We start from the raw sequence: 17,427 nt of genomic DNA, 5'->3' as shown, positions 1-17,427 counted from the left end.
CTGTAGGACTTTTCCACTCAGTGTTGCTTCCTTGTTCTTCTTGTTCTTCTCTAGTTGGAGAGCCTGGTCTATCTGTCTCCAGTGCAGATGGTAGAATTGATGGTTGTAGATCTACCTGGTCTTCCACAGAAAGAAGTCATCATCAATAGAGTGTTTGATCATCTGCTAGTGTCTCCTGTGGATCGAGGACTTCCTGATGTTCTTCAAAACCTGCTCTTACTCCCACAGACGGTAAAACTTACTGGGATTTATTCAATGGCTTTTCTTCAAACCGTAGTGAGATGGCCCTCCAGATGGCGATATTTGGGCATCATGGGTGTGAAATAGTCCCAGAATACAATGAGGCAAATTTTGTGAAAATGTTCATCTAACGGACCTTATTCAGGGTAGACACCTTATTTCATTTTCTACAAATGAAAATGAGGTTTTGTGGGAGAGACCTACAGTCTAATCCAACATTCAAAATTACTTTCTAAAACAATTCCTGGTGACAAAAGACTCTTGAAAACATGTTGTGATAATTAAATGTTACACACGAGTCACAAGACCCTATATCAGAACAACCCAAACAACAGACTGAGATGTGATTGTAGGTTAAATACGCAGTGGTCAGAGTTTGATCAATCAGATTTGTGATGAAGACACTGACGCCTGTTTGTGTTTCCACAGACCGTAATACAGTGCAGCTCCCTCACACTGATGTAAGTGTACTTGAGCCTCTCCTGTCATGTTATTGAGTCTCTGGTGTCCCTTGTGCTGAGATCTCCTCTAATCCTGTGTTTCTTTCTCAGTTTTGTGAGGCTGTTTCAGGCTCTACCTTTCCTGCCGTCAGACATGCAGACTCTGGTCTTTCACACAACTGGAGAACTCAAGCAGAAAGCAGTGCCAGGTGATTCTCAGTCTTTGTGTCTTCATCATCTCTCACTGTTGACTTCACTAGAAGATCAGCATGTTTCTCAGTATTTCTGATGGAATTAATGATCAAGTGTGTGTGTCTCTTATTTACAGGCTGCTCACTTCCTGAACCTCCAACAGTAAGAGATTGTTTTTAACACAGTTTTCCTTATGGACCTCTTTCGGTCCTACAGGAATCCTCTATATGCCTCACTCTTTAAAACATTTTCACAAAACTCATAGGATACAGAGATTTAAAACAACTTGTTTTACATTTTGTCTTTCATTTTGTTCTACCTTTTTTCTTCTGTTTCAGTGTCTGATCACACCTGTGAATGGTAAGTGTATTTGTACACCTTGCATTTTTCTGATCTTTACTACTCTGTGTCTAATCGAGTCTGATTGAACGCTGCAATGAACTGAACCTGCATTATTCCACTAGCCAACATCCATAAGCACTAAGCCCAGCCTTTCTCAGATTTCCTCCCTATTGAGTGTGTTACATTGACAGCTGTTGTCTGTACAGATCTATGGGCAGCCCTAATGCCCATCCAAAGGGACAATTATAACTACACAGACCTATGCAATAGGGACCTACAAACCTTCAGTTCTCGGCTCCATACAACACTAATTGCGAGTAGCCTGCTGGACAATCAAACTGAAACAGATACTGTAAATAGCTTAAATATATAATCAAATCCATTTATTAATGTTTCTACCTTTGTAAAAGGTAATGCCAGTCATTTACAAGACTAGTAAATTTTGTGATTTAGATTTCAGAGAGATTCAAAACCAGATATCCCCAGCATTGGATGTTCAGAAAGAGTTATTGACCAAACTGTGTTGAGCGAGACTCTAGACTCAGTGTCACTCACTAGTCGTCGCCTACTGCAGTGATCAGGAGCATAGCTATTCTCCCAGGGTACAATGTTTCCAGGGCTCGACATTCCCTGGGTACAGCTTTCCGAGGGCTTAAAGTTCCCAGGGTTCCATGTTCCTATGTTAGCTGAACCCCAACCCTGGGGACATAGGACCCTTTGTCATGAAATTATTTGTCCTTTTTATCTAGGATCATATGACTTGGGAACGTAGGAATGACTCCCTATATCTTTATAGTCAAAAAGAAACAATAAATCTGTCAACAAATCTGAACAAGTTTTGTTGGTCAACTTTCTACTTTTATTACTTTCATTTTAGCGTCTTGACTGCCACATTGTAATTCAAGGGTGTTGTACTTAGTCCTAATGAAATCCAGTTGCACTAATCAATGTTTTCTGATGAATTTAACAGCTACCAGAGTTTGTTCAGGAGTCAACAGGTACGATCAAATCCTCTTTTCTCCACTTTGACACTATGACATCATCTACTGTATGAGACAGGAAGAGTTCATGAAATCTTAATGTGTTCCACAGTAATGAGACTCTCCTGTCCGCTGGTCTCGTGAGCGCCCCCTGTAGTGTCGACCTGCAGCAGTACGCTTGCTCTTCGGTAAGAAGATGACAAGCAGAAAACTCTTTTAAAATGAGCTGATATTGATGGTTTTCTGGGAATCTACGTCCCTCCAGAGAGCAAATGTGCAGCAGTTTCTGTAATCATCATGATATTTCCTGAACTGTGATCTCCACTGATGAAACCCTTTGTGTTCGTAGCTCACAGGCTTCACTGCTGAAAACCTGGCTGGACTTCTGAAGTGTCAACTATCCAGCAGCAGCAGTTACTCCAAGGAGATCTGGAAGTTGCTTTTCACCAAAACAAACAATGTTCTCGATGGAGCCCTCAGCAGCTTTTCAAGCACGGCAGCAAATATGGTAAATAAGCCTTGTACAACTCTGCTCTATTGTTACTTGGAAGATTGACTGGGAATATGGAAATAATTCCTCCTCATTACATCATCAGTCTCAGCCAATCAGAGGCGATGTCGTGTCCCAAGTGCTGGATGTGATTGGGGAGCTGAGATTGGAGCGCATCAGTCCTGACCAATGGAGTGACGTCACTTTCATCAGCATGTTGTTGGGTCAATATCTGAAGCCGTTTTTACCGTTCGTGTCACCATCCCTACTGCAGTGTACTAGCAGCAAAAACCTCAGCTGCCAAACTTACCAGCACATGTAAGAAAAACATTTCCTCAACAATAAAGACAACCGAGAGTTGATAAGATGCTTTGTTCAACATTTTTTCCAACCATTTCTCAGTCTGGCAGAGTTCCCGCTTATCAATGAGGAGCAAGGAAGGAACATGGTGGAGTTTTTCATCTTGCCCTTCCTCAGTAGAAATGCAACAGGTGAGGTGGAGGTTTGCAGTGGCTTCAGGCAGAATGCCACTCATGCTGAGGTTCTGGAGTTCATTAAGGTGATTTTACTGTGTGTGTTGTGTGTCAGATGCCGGCTGTGTGTCGAGTGCTAACAACAGCACTGAGTGGCTTCTGAAGAACTTTGGCTCGTTCGCTCACTTTTTGTCTCTCAAAGAACTGCTCTCCATCAACGCCCAGTTTGATCCCGTATGTATCTTCACATGTGATATAATCAAAGAACAAAGATGACAAGAAGGTTTATTAACCTCCAACATCAAACGTTTTATCTGTAGGACTTTTCCACTCAGTGTTGCTTCCTTGTTCTTCTTGTTCTTCTCTAGTTGGAGAGCCTGGTCTATCTGTCTCCAGTGCAGATGGTAGAATTGATGGTTGTAGATCTACCTGGTCTTCCACAGAAAGAAGTCATCATCAATAGAGTGTTTGATCATCTGCTAGTGTCTCCTGTGGATCGAGGACTTCCTGATGTTCTTCAAAACCTGCTCTTACTCCCACAGACGGTAAAACTTACTGGGATTTATTCAATGGCTTTTCTTCAAACCGTAGTGAGATGGCCCTCCAGATGGCGATATTTGGGCATCATGGGTGTGAAATAGTCCCAGAATACAATGAGGCAAATTTTGTGAAAATGTTCATCTAACGGACCTTATTCAGGGTAGACACCTTATTTCATTTTCTACAAAAATTCTTCCGTGGGAGAGACCTACAGTCTAATCCAGCATTCAAAATTACTTTCTAAAACAATTCCTGGTGACAAAAGACTCTTGAAAACATGTTGTGATAATTAAATGTTACACACGAGTCACACGACCCTATATCAGAACAACCCAAACAACAGACTGAGATGTGATTGTAGGTTAAATACGCAGTGGTCAGAGTTTGATCAATCAGATTTGTGATGAAGACACTGACGCCTGTTTGTGTTTCCACAGACCGTAATACAGTGCAGCTCCCTCACACTGATGTAAGTGTACTTGAGCCTCTCCTGTCATGTTATTGAGTCTCTGGTGTCCCTTGTGCTGAGATCTCCTCTAATCCTGTGTTTCTTTCTCAGTTTTGTGAGGCTGTTTCAGGCTCTACCTTTCCTGCCGTCAGACATGCAGACTCTGGTCTTCCACACAACTGGAGAACTCAAGCAGAAAGCAGTGCCAGGTGATTCTCAGTCTTTGTGTCTTCATCATCTCTCACTGTTGACTTCACTAGAAGATCAGCATGTTTCTCAGTATTTCTGATGGAATTAATGATCAAGTGTGTGTGTCTCTTATTTACAGGCTGCTCACTTCCTGAACCTCCAACAGTAAGAGATTGTTTTTAACACAGTGTTCCTTATGGACCTCTTTCGGTCCTACAGGAGTCCTCTCTATGCCTCACTCTTTAAAACATTTTCACAAAACTCATAGGATACAGAGATTTAAAACAACTTGTTTTACATTTTGTCTTTCATTTTGTTCTACCTTTTTTCTTCTGTTTCAGTGTCTGATCACACCTGTGAATGGTAAGTGTATTTGTACACCTTGCATTTTTCTGATCTTTACTACTCTGTGTCTAATCGAGTCTGAATGAACGCTGCGATGAACTTAACCTGCATTATTCCACTAGCCAACATCCATAAGCACTAAGCCCAGCCTTTCTCAGATTTCCTCCCTATTGAGTGTGTTACATTGACAGCTGTTGTCTGTACAGATCTATGGGCAGCCCTAATGCCCATCCAAAGGGACAATTATAACTACACAGACCTATGCAATAGGGACCTACAAACCTTCAGTTCTCGGCTCCATACAATACTAATTGCGAGTAACCTGCTGGACAATCAAACTGAAACAGATACTGTAAATAGCTTAAATATATAATCAAATCCATTTATTAATGTTTCTACCTTTCTAAAAGGTAATGCCAGTCATTTACAAGACTAGCAGATTTTGTGATTTAGATTTCAGAGAGATTCAAAACCAGATATCCCCAGCATTGGATGTTCAGAAAGAGTTATTGACCAAACTGTGTTGAGCGAGACTCTAGACTCAGTGTCACTCACTAGTCGTCGCCTACTGCAGTGATCAGGAGCATAGCTATTCTCCCAGGGTACAATGTTTCCAGGGCTCGACATTCCCTGGGTACAGCTTTCCGAGGGCTTAAAGTTCCCAGGGTTCCATGTTCCTATGTTAGCTGAACCCCAACCCTGGGGACATAGGACCCTTTGTCATGAAATTATTTGTCCTTTTTATCTAGGATCATATGACTTGGGAACGTAGGAATGACTCCCTATATCTTTATAGTCAAAAAGAAACAATAAATCTGTCAACAAATCTGAACAAGTTTTGTTGGTCAACTTTCTACTTTTATTACTTTCATTTTAGCGTCTTGACTGCCACATTGTAATTCAAGGGTGTTGTACTTAGTCCTAATGAAATCCAGTTGCACTAATCAATGTTTTCTGATGAATTTAACAGCTACCAGAGTTTGTTCAGGAGTCAACAGGTACGAGCAAATCCATTTTTCTCCACTTTGACACTATGACATCATCTACTGTGTGAGACAGGAAGAGTTCATGAAATCTTAATGTGTTCCACAGTAATGAGACTCTCCTGTCCGCTGGTCTCGTGAGCGCCCCCTGTAGTGTCGACCTGCAGCAGTACGCTTGCTCTTCGGTAAGAAGATGACAAGCAGAAAACTCTTTTAAAATGAGCTGATATTGATGGTTTTCTGGGAATCTACGTCCCTCCAGAGAGCAAATGTGCAGCAGTTTCTGTAATCATCATGATATTTCCTGAACTGTGATCTCCACTGATGAAATCCTTTGTGTTCGTAGCTCACAGGCTTCACTGCTGAAAACCTGGCTGGACTTCTGAAGTGTCAACTATCCAGCAGCAGCAGTTACTCCAAGGAGATCTGGAAGTTGCTTTTCACCAAAACAAACAATGTTCTCGATGGAGCCCTCAGCAGCTTTTCAAGCACGACAGCAAATATGGTAAATAAGCCTTGTACAACTCTGCTCTATAGTTACTTGGAAGATTGACTGGGAATATGGCAATAATTCCTCATTACATCATCAGTCTCAGCCAATCAGAGGCGATGTTGTGTCCCAAGTGCTGGATGTGATTGGGGAGCTGAGATTGGAGCGCATCAGTCCTGACCAATGGAGTGACGTCACTTTCATCAGCATGTTGTTGGGTCAATATCTGAAGCCGTTTTTACCGTTCGTGTCACCATCCCTACTGCAGTGTACTAGCAGCAAAAACCTCAGCTGCCAAACTTACCAGCACATGTAAGAAACACATTTCCTCAACAATAAAGACAACCGAGAGTTGATAAGATGCTTTGTTCAAAAAAATTTCCAAACCATTTCTCAGTCTGGCAGAGTTCCCGCTAATCAATGAGACGCAAGGAAGGAACATGGTGGAGTTTTTCATCTTGCCCTTCCTCAGTAGAAACGCAACAGGTGAGGTGGAGGTTTGCAGTGGCTTCAGGCAGAATGCCACTCATGCTGAGGTTCTGGAGTTCATGAAGGTGATTTTACTGTGTGTGTTGTGTGTCAGATGCCGGCTGTGTGTCGAGTGCTAACAACAGCACTGAGTGGCTTCTGAAGAACTTTGGCTTGTTCGCTCACTTTGTGTCTCTCAAAGAACTGCTCTCCATCAACGCCCAGTTTGATCCCGTATGTATCTTCACATGTGATATAATCAAAGAACAAAGATGACAAGAAGGTTTATTAACCTCCAACATCAAACGTTTTATCTGTAGGACTTTTCCACTCAGTGTTGCTTCCTTGTTCTTCTTGTTCTTCTCTAGTTGGAGAGCCTGGTCTATCTGTCTCCAGTGCAGATGGTAGAATTGATGGTTGTAGATCTACCTGGTCTTCCACAGAAAGAAGTCATCATCAATAGAGTGTTTGATCATCTGCTAGTGTCTCCTGTGGATCGAGGACTTCCTGATGTTCTTCAAAACCTGCTCTTACTCCCACAGACGGTAAAACTTACTGGGATTTATTCAATGGCTTTTCTTCAAACCGTAGTGAGATGGCCCTCCAGATGGCGATATTTGGGCATCATGGGTGTGAAATAGTCCCAGAATACAATGAGGCAAATTTTGTGAAAATGTTCATCTAACGGACCTTATTCAGGGTAGACACCTTATTTCATTTTCTACAAAAATTCTTCCGTGGGAGAGACCTACAGTCTAATCCAGCATTCAAAATTACTTTCTAAAACAATTCCTGGTGACAAAAGACTCTTGAAAACATGTTGTGATAATTAAATGTTACACACGAGTCACACGACCCTATATCAGAACAACCCAAACAACAGACTGAGATGTGATTGTAGGCTAAATACGCAGTGGTCAGAGTTTGATCAATCAGATTTGTGATGAAGACACTGACGCCTGTTTGTGTTTCCACAGACCGTAATACAGTGCAGCTCCCTCACACTGATGTAAGTGTACTTGAGCCTCTCCTGTCATGTTATTGAGTCTCTGGTGTCCCTTGTGCTGAGATCTCCTCTAATCCTGTGTTTCTTTCTCAGTTTTGTGAGGCTGTTTCAGGCTCTACCTTTCCTGCCGTCAGACATGCAGACTCTGGTCTTCCACACAACTGGAGAACTCAAGCAGAAAGCAGTGCCAGGTGATTCTCAGTCTTTGTGTCTTCATCATCTCTCACTGTTGACTTCACTAGAAGATCAGCATGTTTCTCAGTATTTCTGATGGAATTAATGATCAAGTGTGTGTGTCTCTTATTTACAGGCTGCTCACTTCCTGAACCTCCAACACCTCCAACAGTAAGAGATTGTTTTAACAAACTTTTCCTTCTGAATCTCTTACAGTCCTTCAGGATTCCTTACATTAAATCACTCTTTAAAACCTCTTCACAAAGCTGCAATATACACAGTACATACTGTAAAACAACATGTTATTTACATTTTGTCTTTTATCTTGTTTTCCTGTGTTCATCTGTTTCAGTGTGTAATCACTCCAGTGAATGGTAAGTGCATTTATACACTACGTTTGTTTCTAATGTGAACTAATCATGGCTTCTGATCGAGTCCTAAAGAATGCTGCGATAAACTGATCCTGCATTCGTTCACTACCAATCATCCACAAGATCTGAGCCCAGGGTTGCTATGACCTCTGATCAGACGCTCCCTATTGAGTGTGCTATATTGGCATCCCTTGGTACTGTATATATGCTTCATAATAAAACAGGTCCCCTCACATCTTCATGCTTTGCTCTGTATGACGCCTATTGCAAGTAGCCGGTTGGAAAAGCACACTGAAATACAAGCGCTAAACAATTTTTAACAGGTTAAAGATAACATCAAATTCATTCATTATGATTTTTACATTTCCAAAGGGTCAAGCCCAGTCGTTTTCAATTCTAGTAAATGTTTGACAAGGAATTTGAAAATAAGATTAGCTCAACACTGGATATGACCGGACTGTGTTGAACGAGACTCAAGACTTAATGTCACTCACTGGTCTTCACCTACTACTGTCTCCATGTTGCCAACAGAAAGAGTCACTGATCAAATCTTCAAACAAGTCTGAACCAGTGTTGTTTTGATCAAGTTTATACTTTTATAACTTTTTCTTAACGTTTTTGACTGTCACATTGTAATTCAAGGGTGTTGTACTTAGTCCTAATGAAATACAGTTGCACTAATCAATGTTTTCTGATGAATTTAACAGCTACCAGAGTTTGTTCAGGAGTCAACAGGTACGAGCAAATCCATTTTTCTCCACATTGACACTATGACATCATCTACTGTATGAGACAGGAAGAGTTCATGAAATCTTAATGTGTTCCACAGTAATGAGACTCTCCTGTCCGCTGGTCTCGTGAGCGCCCCCTGTAGTGTTGACCTGCAGCAGTACGCTTGCTCTTCGGTAAGAAGACGACAAGCAGAAAACTCTTTTAAAATGAGCTGATATTGATGATTTTCTGGGAATCTACGTCCCTCCAGAGAGCAAATGTGCAGCAGTTTCTGTAATCATCATGATATTTCCTGAACTGTGATCTCCACTGATGAAATCCTTTGTGTTCGTAGCTCACAGGCTTCACTGCTGAAAACCTGGCTGGACTTCTGAAGTGTCAACTATCCAGCAGCAGCAGTTACTCCAAGGAGATCTGGAAGTTGCTTTTCACCAAAACAAACAATGTTCTCGATGGAGCCCTCAGCAGCTTTTCAAGCACGGCAGCAAATATGGTAAATAAGCCTTGTACAACTCTGCTCTATTGTTACTTGGATGATTGACTGGGAATATGGCAATAATTCCTCATTACATCATCAGTCTCAGCCAATCAGAGGCGATGTCGTGTCCCAAGTGCTGGATGTGATTGGGGAGCTGAGATTGGAGCGCATCAGTCTTTACCAATGGAGTGACGTCACTTTCATCAGCATGTTGTTGGGTCAATATCTGAAGCCGTTTTTACCGTTCGTGTCACCATCCCTACTGCAGTGTACTAGCAGCAAAAACCTCAGCTGCCAAACTTACCAGCACATGTAAGAAACACATTTCCTCAACAATAAAGACAACCGAGAGTTGATAAGATGCTTTGTTCAACATTTTTTCCAACCATTTCTCAGTCTGGCAGAGTTCCCGCTTATCAATGAGACGCAAGGAAGGAACATGGTGGAGTTTTTCATCTTGCCCTTCCTCAGTAGAAACGCAACAGGTGAGGTGGAGGTTTGCAGTGGCTTCAGGCAGAATGCCACTCATGCTGAGGTTCTGGAGTTCATGAAGGTGATTTTACTGTGTGTGTTGTGTGTCAGATGCCGGCTGTGTGTCGAGTGCTAACAACAGCACTGAGTGGCTTCTGAAGAACTTTGGCTCGTTCGCTCAGTTTGTGTCTCTCACAGAACTGCTCTACATCAACGCCCAGTTTGATCCCGTATGTCTTTACTTCTTCGTCAAAGAACATGATAGAAGAGTGAAATACAATCATTTTGACGAACATCATCAGTGTTATCTGTAGAAATTGTCCTGTAATGTTTGCCTTCTTGTTCTTCTGTGTGTCTTTAGTTGGAGACGCTGGACAATCTGTCTCCAGTGCAGATGGTTGGACTGATGGTTAATGGTCTTCCTGGCCTTCAACAGAATGATGTCATCAATAGAGTGTTTGATCATCTGCTAGTGTCTCCTGTGGATCGAGGACTTCCTGAAGTTCTCGAGCTCCTGTATGTTTACTCCACAAAGGTGAGAAGTGTTGCAGAGATATGGCCTGAAGTCTTTGGCAGTTTCTAGAACCATACAGTAGTCTCAGTTCATACAGTAGAAGTTTTTTCAAACACTTTTCTGTAATTGATTGAATTGTAATGTCATAGTTCTTCTTTCCTATTATGCTATCGATCAAGCTTGCGTTATGTTTCGTGGTATTGCTGCTTCCAGCTATGGTCCTCTAAATGGAAAGAAATGAGTTTAATTTGTATATGCATACTGGTTTTCTTTTCTAGAGTCCACTCAGCTGTCAAACCAACCAGATAATGTAAGTTTGTGTTTATTAATAACCAAGAGAGGCCGAGACATCAATGTTAGGATCTTCTTGACGGCTTCTTTTCTGTTGTAAATCAGCTTCACGCGACTTGACCACATCCTGAGGTCAGCGGCGGGTGATCTGGAGCCCGTCATCTGGGCGAGCGTATATAACTTCAGCCTCACGGCCCCGGCAGGTCAGCGCACTGCGGTCTGTGCTTCTCTAAGCCATCATGTCTGTTCCCCGTGTTCCTTAATGCTATTTATGCCTTTCCCACAGGTTGCTCTCTACTCCCAGTTGTGGATGAGGTATGTCCGTTATTTAAAGTGAATCACGTTTTATGTTTACAGAATTCTAAACAAGCATTTTGTTCCGTACATTTCACACCGTATTTGTCTTGTCCTCCACAGTGTCCTTTGACTCCATACAACGGTAGTCAGCGATTCCTCTTCATCACTATCACTGCGTGATCATGTGTGAGTGTCCAGTAATGCGTTGTGTGTCTGTGTATGTGATGTTTTCCTCTGTTTGTGTGTATTGCAGAGACTCAAGTGTGCCGTGGAGTGGACAGGTAGAGTGAGGTTTTAACGACTGCTTCATTGTTAAGTTTTCCCCCCTTGACTTTGGTTAATTGTGTCATCTCTGTCCTCAGTTCTGCATTACAACTCTTCCTGAACAACGGAGATGATACAAAGAGGCTTTGTGACTTCAGTATTGCAGAATATGCTTGTACCCCGGTAATCAGACATGAGTCTCTATCCCAGAATGCACCTCTCTGATCAGGCATGAGGCAGTTGTGTCAACAGTTGTGTTCGGATGTGCTTCAGGTGCTGACGGTCAGTGTGGAGCAGCTGGTGTCTGTGCTGGACTGTCATCTGTCCGCTGATGTGATCGGATCACCGGACAGCTGGAAGCTCCTCCTGACCAGAGTCTCACACCTGCTGGACGCCGCGCTCATCACGCTCTCCAACAGGGTACAAGACCGCTGGATTCACAAAACACGATATTGACAGCATCCCATGAAGCATTGCACAGCATTTACAGTATTTTGCTGTTCTTTGAACGTTCTGAAACAAGTAGTAACATCTAACCCTTGTGCGGCCATTATTTACACACAGGTCCATAGTGGACAAAACTGTCCATGTCTAAAAACTGTCATACAAATTTGAAGCTTGGGAGCACAGACTTAAGTTTGGTCTCATTTTAAAGAAGAGTAAAAATTTAAATTTTGAAGCCTTGCCAACAGAAAGAAAGCCTATTAACAAAGATTGCTTTATTTTATAGTTAAATGGCTCAGGGATTAAATATTGAAGTTTCAATGGTGATGTTTTTGTCCTTAAAACGATCGCTTAGACAACATCGTCAACAACCTTGTTCTTTATTTACACAGAGCACAGAATATACTCTGTGATGTGCTTTGGGTCCCATGCGAAGATAGCTATGCCGACTGTGTTGAGTACAAGCTAGGACCCAGTATCTCTACTCCTGTGCTGATTAGAAATAGAAGGAGTCGTGAGCATGTAACCGATAAAGTAAACTTGTCTAATCTGTTAACTGTAATACGTCAACCTACTAGTCTAGGATGCCCTATTTTATCTATTAAGCTGGCTTTACTTAACATCAGATCTCTTGCCATCAAATCATTCTTGGTCAATTATATTATATTATCCTATATCTTATATTTCATGTTTCTCACTGAAACGTGCTAACAGAAGATTGTAGTGAAATTTATGAGCAAACAGAAATCACCATGGAGAACCACCATGATGGTAAACGCCCTTAAAAGAGAATGTAGCAAAGCAGAACTTAAGTGGCGGAAAACTAATCTACTAATTCACTATGATATCTATAAACAAAGCCTTGGTAGCTTCAACAATGAGTTATGCAGGGCCAGACGGCAATATTTATCGGGAATTATCAACCAGAATATTAACAATACCCGCACTTTATTTGTCATGGTCGACAAGCTTACAAATCCAATACAGCAAATAGCATTAGAATTTATATCCACTGTGAAATGAAATGAATTTGAGTGTTTTTTGTGTGTTAGACGGACCATCAGAACTACACAGTCTAACACAGTCTACAATAATTGATCAAAAATCCCTAGAAGAAAGTTCGACATCTTAAACCTTCCACTTGCTGTCTCGACATACTGCCATCAGACTTTTTTTAAACAATCTTTAACTCTATAGCAATGGATCTACAGAAAATAGTTAATAGTTCTCTGCAATCAGGCATTTTCCCAACGTTTTTAAAAACTGCTGCCATTAAGCCCTTATTAAAAAAGAGAACACTGGACGCATCTATAATGAACAACTATAAACCTGTATCTAATCTCCCTTTTATAGCCAAGATCATTGAGAAGGTTGTTTTCAATCAACTCAATGACTTTGTGTCCTCAAGTGGACAAAATCCAGTCAGGTTTCCGACCACACCACAGTCCTAACACTGCCCTGATTAAACTTTTAAATGATATACGGCTGAAAACTGATTCGGATAAAATAACAGTTCTGGTTCTATTAGATCAGTGCGTTCATGCACACCAGAACTGGGCGGCTCAATATGACTGTGAACATCACAGACATCTTACGATTAGCGTTAGTTTTTGGATGTTGTGTGTAAGTTTGACGACCTTCTCCCTGTTCAGTCCTCGTGGTGGAGCGGCAGCTCTGGCTCCGCTGTTCTGGATGCTCTGCGGGAGCTGCGGCTGGACCGACTGCCGGACGACGGCAGCGTCGCGCTCTGGCTCCACCAGCGACTCCGACCGCTCCTGCCGGCGGCTTCCGGCCCGTTCCTGCGGTGTCTGCGCGGCAAGAGCTTCAGCTGCCAGAGCTTCCAGACCGTGTAAACACCAGATCTCCCTCACAGCACACAACACACAGCACACACACACACACACACAGCACACAACACACAGCACACACACACAACACACACACACACACAGCACACAACATACAACACACCGCACACAACACACAACACACAACACATAACACACACACACACACACACACACACAACACACAACACACACACAACACACAACACACAACACACAACACACAGCATACAACACACAGCACACAACACATAACACACACACACACACACACACAACACACAACACACAACACACAGCATACAACACACAGCACACAACACACAGCACACAACACACAGCACACAACACACAGCACACAACACATAACACACACACACACACACACACAACACACAACACACAACACACAACACACAGCATACAACACACAACACACAACACACAACACACAGCATACAACACACAGCACACAACACATAACACACACACACACACACACACACACAACACACAACAAACAACACACAGCATACAACACACAGCACACAACACACAGCACACAACACAACACACAACACACAACACACAACACACAGCACACAACACACAACACACAACACACAACACACAACACACAGCACACAACACACAACACACAACACACAACACACACACACACACACAACACACACACACAACACACAGCATACAACACACAACACACAACACACAACACACAACACACAACACACAGCATACAACACACAGCACACAACACACAGCACACAACACACAACACACAACACACAACACACAACACACAACACACACACACAACACACACACACAGCACACAACACACAACACAACACAACACAACACAACACACACACACAACACACAGCACACAACACACAACACACAGCACACAGCACACAACACACAACACACAACACACAGCACACAACACACACACACAACACACAACACACACACACAACACACCTCGTCTATGAGGAGCACAGACTGTACTGAGAGCTTATGGTGAATCTCTATCCGTGTAGAGTTATTGACATGCGTGTGTGTGTGTGTGTGTGTGTGTGTGTGTGTGTGTGTGTGTGTGTGTGTGTCTGTCTGTCTGTGTGTGTGTGTCTGTGTCTGTGTGCGTGTGCGTGTGCGTGTGCGTGTGCGTGTCTGTGTCTGTGTGTGTGTGTGTGTGTGCGTGTGTGTGTGTGTGTGTGTGTGTGTGTGTGTGTGTGTGTGTGCAGGGTTGAGGCGTTCAGTGCAGGATTTCTCCATATGAATGACCTTCAGCGGCGTCTAACAGTGACGGACTTCATCGTGCCGTTCCTCTCTCGGGAGACCGCAGGTGAAGGACAGCTCTTCTCCTCTGTGTTTCATTCACCTGTCCTGATCATCGTGGACGTTCTGCAGTGATGTGATGACGTGTGTGTGTGTGTGTTTGCTCAGGTGCGGCGTGTGTGTCCAACGACAGCTCTCAGTGGCTCATCCGTAACTTCGGCCAGTTTTCTGCAATCGTCTCTCTGGGTCAGCTGATCTCGCTCAACACACAGTTCAACCCGGTACAGTTACTCTGTTAGGCAGCAATGTGTCTGCTTTCCTCTAAAACAAGATGCTTTTCATTGAGAAGCAAAACTGAGTAATATATTGAGATTTAATATAATTTAGGTTTACATTTGTGAATGGAAGTATCATCAGATCCTTTCTTCTACATTGTGATATACATCTGAGCTTAATGGATTATAAAAAAAGAAAAAATGTAGGGCAGGTACTGAGTTTTGTGCATCAGTTGCTGATTGGATGTTGAGATGTGGGCGTGGCACTCAACGGTGTATGCAGATGAGCGTGAGGGGGCGGAGCTTAAACACACTAAATGAATGGAGGATCCTGCATAGGTCACCAGAGAGAAGACTGACTCCAGTCATTACATTTAATTAAACATTATGAGGCCAGAACAGAACCAGAAACATGCATGGATGATCTGTTCACACTATGATCTATAATGCATTTAGAAAATAGATAGGAAACTCTTTGCCAGCGGAGTAAGAAACTTTATTCAGGATTTTCTCAGAACAAGACAGTATCTTCCACAGTTTTGCGTCTCAAGTACATGTAGGATGTTTCCATATTTGATGTCTTTAGAGCCGTAGAAGAGTTGTAACCGCATGTGTTCTGTCTCTTCTGCCTCCAGCTGAGCAGCCTGCTCTCTCTCTCTCCAGAGCAGCTGGTTGGGCTGATGTTTGACGAGCTTCCCGCTCTTCCAGAGAAAGCTGTGGTCATCAATGCCGTGTTTGATCACCTGATCGCATCTCCACAGGAAGAGAGGATCATCCCCACGCTTCACTTCATGGTCGAGTCCTCAAAGACGGTAACAGGGTTTTCCACACACTTTTACATCTCTTTCTCATTGCTGTCCAACCATTAATGTGTGGACGTGTTTCTTTCAGAGGAACATCTCCTGTGCGTCGTACCAAATCATGTGAGTGTGTTGTCCCATGCTGTGTTTCTTGTGTTGAATCTCACGCTCACACGTCTGTCTGTCTGTCTGTATGTCTGTCTGTATGTCTGTATGTCTGTCTGTCTGTCCGTCTGTCTGCTAGTTTCCACCGTCTGGACCACCTGATGGTCAGCGTGTCTGTGAACCTGGAGACGGAGATTCTGAGGAGTAAATCAGCTCTGCTGCAGCACGTCCCGCCTGGTGAGACACAATCACCTTTGTTTTAAAGTCACAGTCACCTGAACTGGGCAGCCTGATATGTGAGTGTGTTGGACAGTAGCGTGCTTCATATAAACTCATCAGTGTGTCTTTTTCTCACAGGTTGTGTGCACTCCAACAGAGAGGTGAGTGGTGAAGGTGCTTTGGTTACGGTTAGTTTTAATCTGATGATCTATGCTCATTTGATGCTCACGTGAGTCTCTTCTGTCTCTCCCAGTGTGGCGTGACACCAGTGAACGGTTAGTATTCCTCTCTAAACGAGTTGTGATTTCTGTCCATAATCATGCAATATTTGAGCTGACTCTCTCTCTCTCTCTCTCTCTCTCTCTCTCTCTCTCTCTCTCTCTCTCTCTCTCTCTCTCTCTCTCTCTCTCTCTCTCTCTCTCTCTCTCTCTCTCTCTCTCAGAAACGGCAGTGTGCAGCAGTGTCAACAGGTGAAAACACCTTCAACTTCCTAACCCTTCAGATTATTTTGTTACGCAAACAGTCTTACTTTTAATCGATTAATTAATTATCCTAAGAACAAACCAGCTGATTAATCAAAAGCCTAAGGAAAAACTGCCGATTAATCGATTACCCGAAGAAGAACCCCAGCCGATTAATCAAAAGCCTAAGAAAAATCTGCCGATCAATCGATACCCCGAAGAAGAAACCAGCCAATTAATCAAAACCCTATGAAAAAATCAGCATGGTTAATCGATTACCCGAAGAAGAAACCAGCCGATTAATCAAAACCCTATGAAAAAAATCAGCAGATTAATCGATTACCCGAAGAAGAAACCAGCCGATTAATCAAAACCCTATGAAAAAATCAGTAGGTTAATCGATTACCCAAAGAAGAAACCAGCCGATTAATCAAAACCCTATAAAAAATGAGTAGGTTAATCGATTACCCGAAGAAGAAACCAGGCGATTAATCAAAACCCTAAGGAAAAATCAGTCGATTAATCGATTACCCGAAGAAGAAACCAGCCGATTAATCAAAAACCTAAGAACAATCAGCAGATTAATCGATTATCCGAAGAAGAACCCCAGCCGATTAATCAAAAACCTAAGGGGAAAAAATCTGCCGATTAATCGATTACCCGAAGAAGAAACCAGCAGATTAATCAAACCCTAAGAGAAATCAACCCGATTAATCGATTACCCGAAGACGAAACCAGCAGATTAATCAAAAC

At 42.7% G+C, this 17,427-nt stretch overlaps 1 protein-coding gene across 1 annotated transcript in view; it reads left to right on the top strand.

Moving 5' to 3' along the window:
- Positions 1–17,427, top strand: part of mslnb (mesothelin b) — a gene marked incomplete at its 5' end in the record, with an annotated part of 567,774 nt that overhangs the window by 1,333 nt on the left and 549,014 nt on the right. The window contains 50 exons of the mRNA XM_079616223.1: positions 55–231; positions 670–701; positions 792–889; positions 1,009–1,034; positions 1,211–1,232; positions 2,185–2,212; positions 2,307–2,382; positions 2,544–2,702; positions 2,791–3,002; positions 3,087–3,175; positions 3,273–3,391; positions 3,526–3,702; positions 4,135–4,166; positions 4,257–4,354; positions 4,474–4,499; positions 4,676–4,697; positions 5,650–5,677; positions 5,772–5,847; positions 6,009–6,167; positions 6,253–6,464; positions 6,550–6,638; positions 6,736–6,854; positions 6,989–7,165; positions 7,598–7,629; positions 7,720–7,817; positions 7,937–7,971; positions 8,153–8,174; positions 8,879–8,906; positions 9,001–9,076; positions 9,238–9,396; positions 9,482–9,693; positions 9,778–9,866; positions 9,964–10,082; positions 10,214–10,387; positions 10,645–10,676; positions 10,763–10,860; positions 10,944–10,972; positions 11,075–11,096; positions 11,208–11,235; positions 11,317–11,401; positions 11,492–11,638; positions 13,315–13,511; positions 14,781–14,881; positions 14,983–15,095; positions 15,725–15,901; positions 15,981–16,012; positions 16,134–16,231; positions 16,352–16,374; positions 16,467–16,488; positions 16,656–16,683. Coding sequence (XP_079472349.1) covers positions 55–231; positions 670–701; positions 792–889; positions 1,009–1,034; positions 1,211–1,232; positions 2,185–2,212; positions 2,307–2,382; positions 2,544–2,702; positions 2,791–3,002; positions 3,087–3,175; positions 3,273–3,391; positions 3,526–3,702; positions 4,135–4,166; positions 4,257–4,354; positions 4,474–4,499; positions 4,676–4,697; positions 5,650–5,677; positions 5,772–5,847; positions 6,009–6,167; positions 6,253–6,464; positions 6,550–6,638; positions 6,736–6,854; positions 6,989–7,165; positions 7,598–7,629; positions 7,720–7,817; positions 7,937–7,971; positions 8,153–8,174; positions 8,879–8,906; positions 9,001–9,076; positions 9,238–9,396; positions 9,482–9,693; positions 9,778–9,866; positions 9,964–10,082; positions 10,214–10,387; positions 10,645–10,676; positions 10,763–10,860; positions 10,944–10,972; positions 11,075–11,096; positions 11,208–11,235; positions 11,317–11,401; positions 11,492–11,638; positions 13,315–13,511; positions 14,781–14,881; positions 14,983–15,095; positions 15,725–15,901; positions 15,981–16,012; positions 16,134–16,231; positions 16,352–16,374; positions 16,467–16,488; positions 16,656–16,683 — 4,529 coding nt within the window. The remainder of the gene's footprint in view (positions 1–54; positions 232–669; positions 702–791; positions 890–1,008; positions 1,035–1,210; positions 1,233–2,184; positions 2,213–2,306; positions 2,383–2,543; positions 2,703–2,790; positions 3,003–3,086; positions 3,176–3,272; positions 3,392–3,525; positions 3,703–4,134; positions 4,167–4,256; positions 4,355–4,473; positions 4,500–4,675; positions 4,698–5,649; positions 5,678–5,771; positions 5,848–6,008; positions 6,168–6,252; positions 6,465–6,549; positions 6,639–6,735; positions 6,855–6,988; positions 7,166–7,597; positions 7,630–7,719; positions 7,818–7,936; positions 7,972–8,152; positions 8,175–8,878; positions 8,907–9,000; positions 9,077–9,237; positions 9,397–9,481; positions 9,694–9,777; positions 9,867–9,963; positions 10,083–10,213; positions 10,388–10,644; positions 10,677–10,762; positions 10,861–10,943; positions 10,973–11,074; positions 11,097–11,207; positions 11,236–11,316; positions 11,402–11,491; positions 11,639–13,314; positions 13,512–14,780; positions 14,882–14,982; positions 15,096–15,724; positions 15,902–15,980; positions 16,013–16,133; positions 16,232–16,351; positions 16,375–16,466; positions 16,489–16,655; positions 16,684–17,427) is intronic.

Source organism: Phoxinus phoxinus, assembly GCF_949152265.1.
Source record: "Phoxinus phoxinus genome assembly, chromosome: 6".
NCBI classification, from domain to species: domain Eukaryota; kingdom Metazoa; phylum Chordata; class Actinopteri; order Cypriniformes; family Leuciscidae; genus Phoxinus; species Phoxinus phoxinus.
This window is presented reverse-complemented; position numbering and strand designations above follow the sequence as displayed.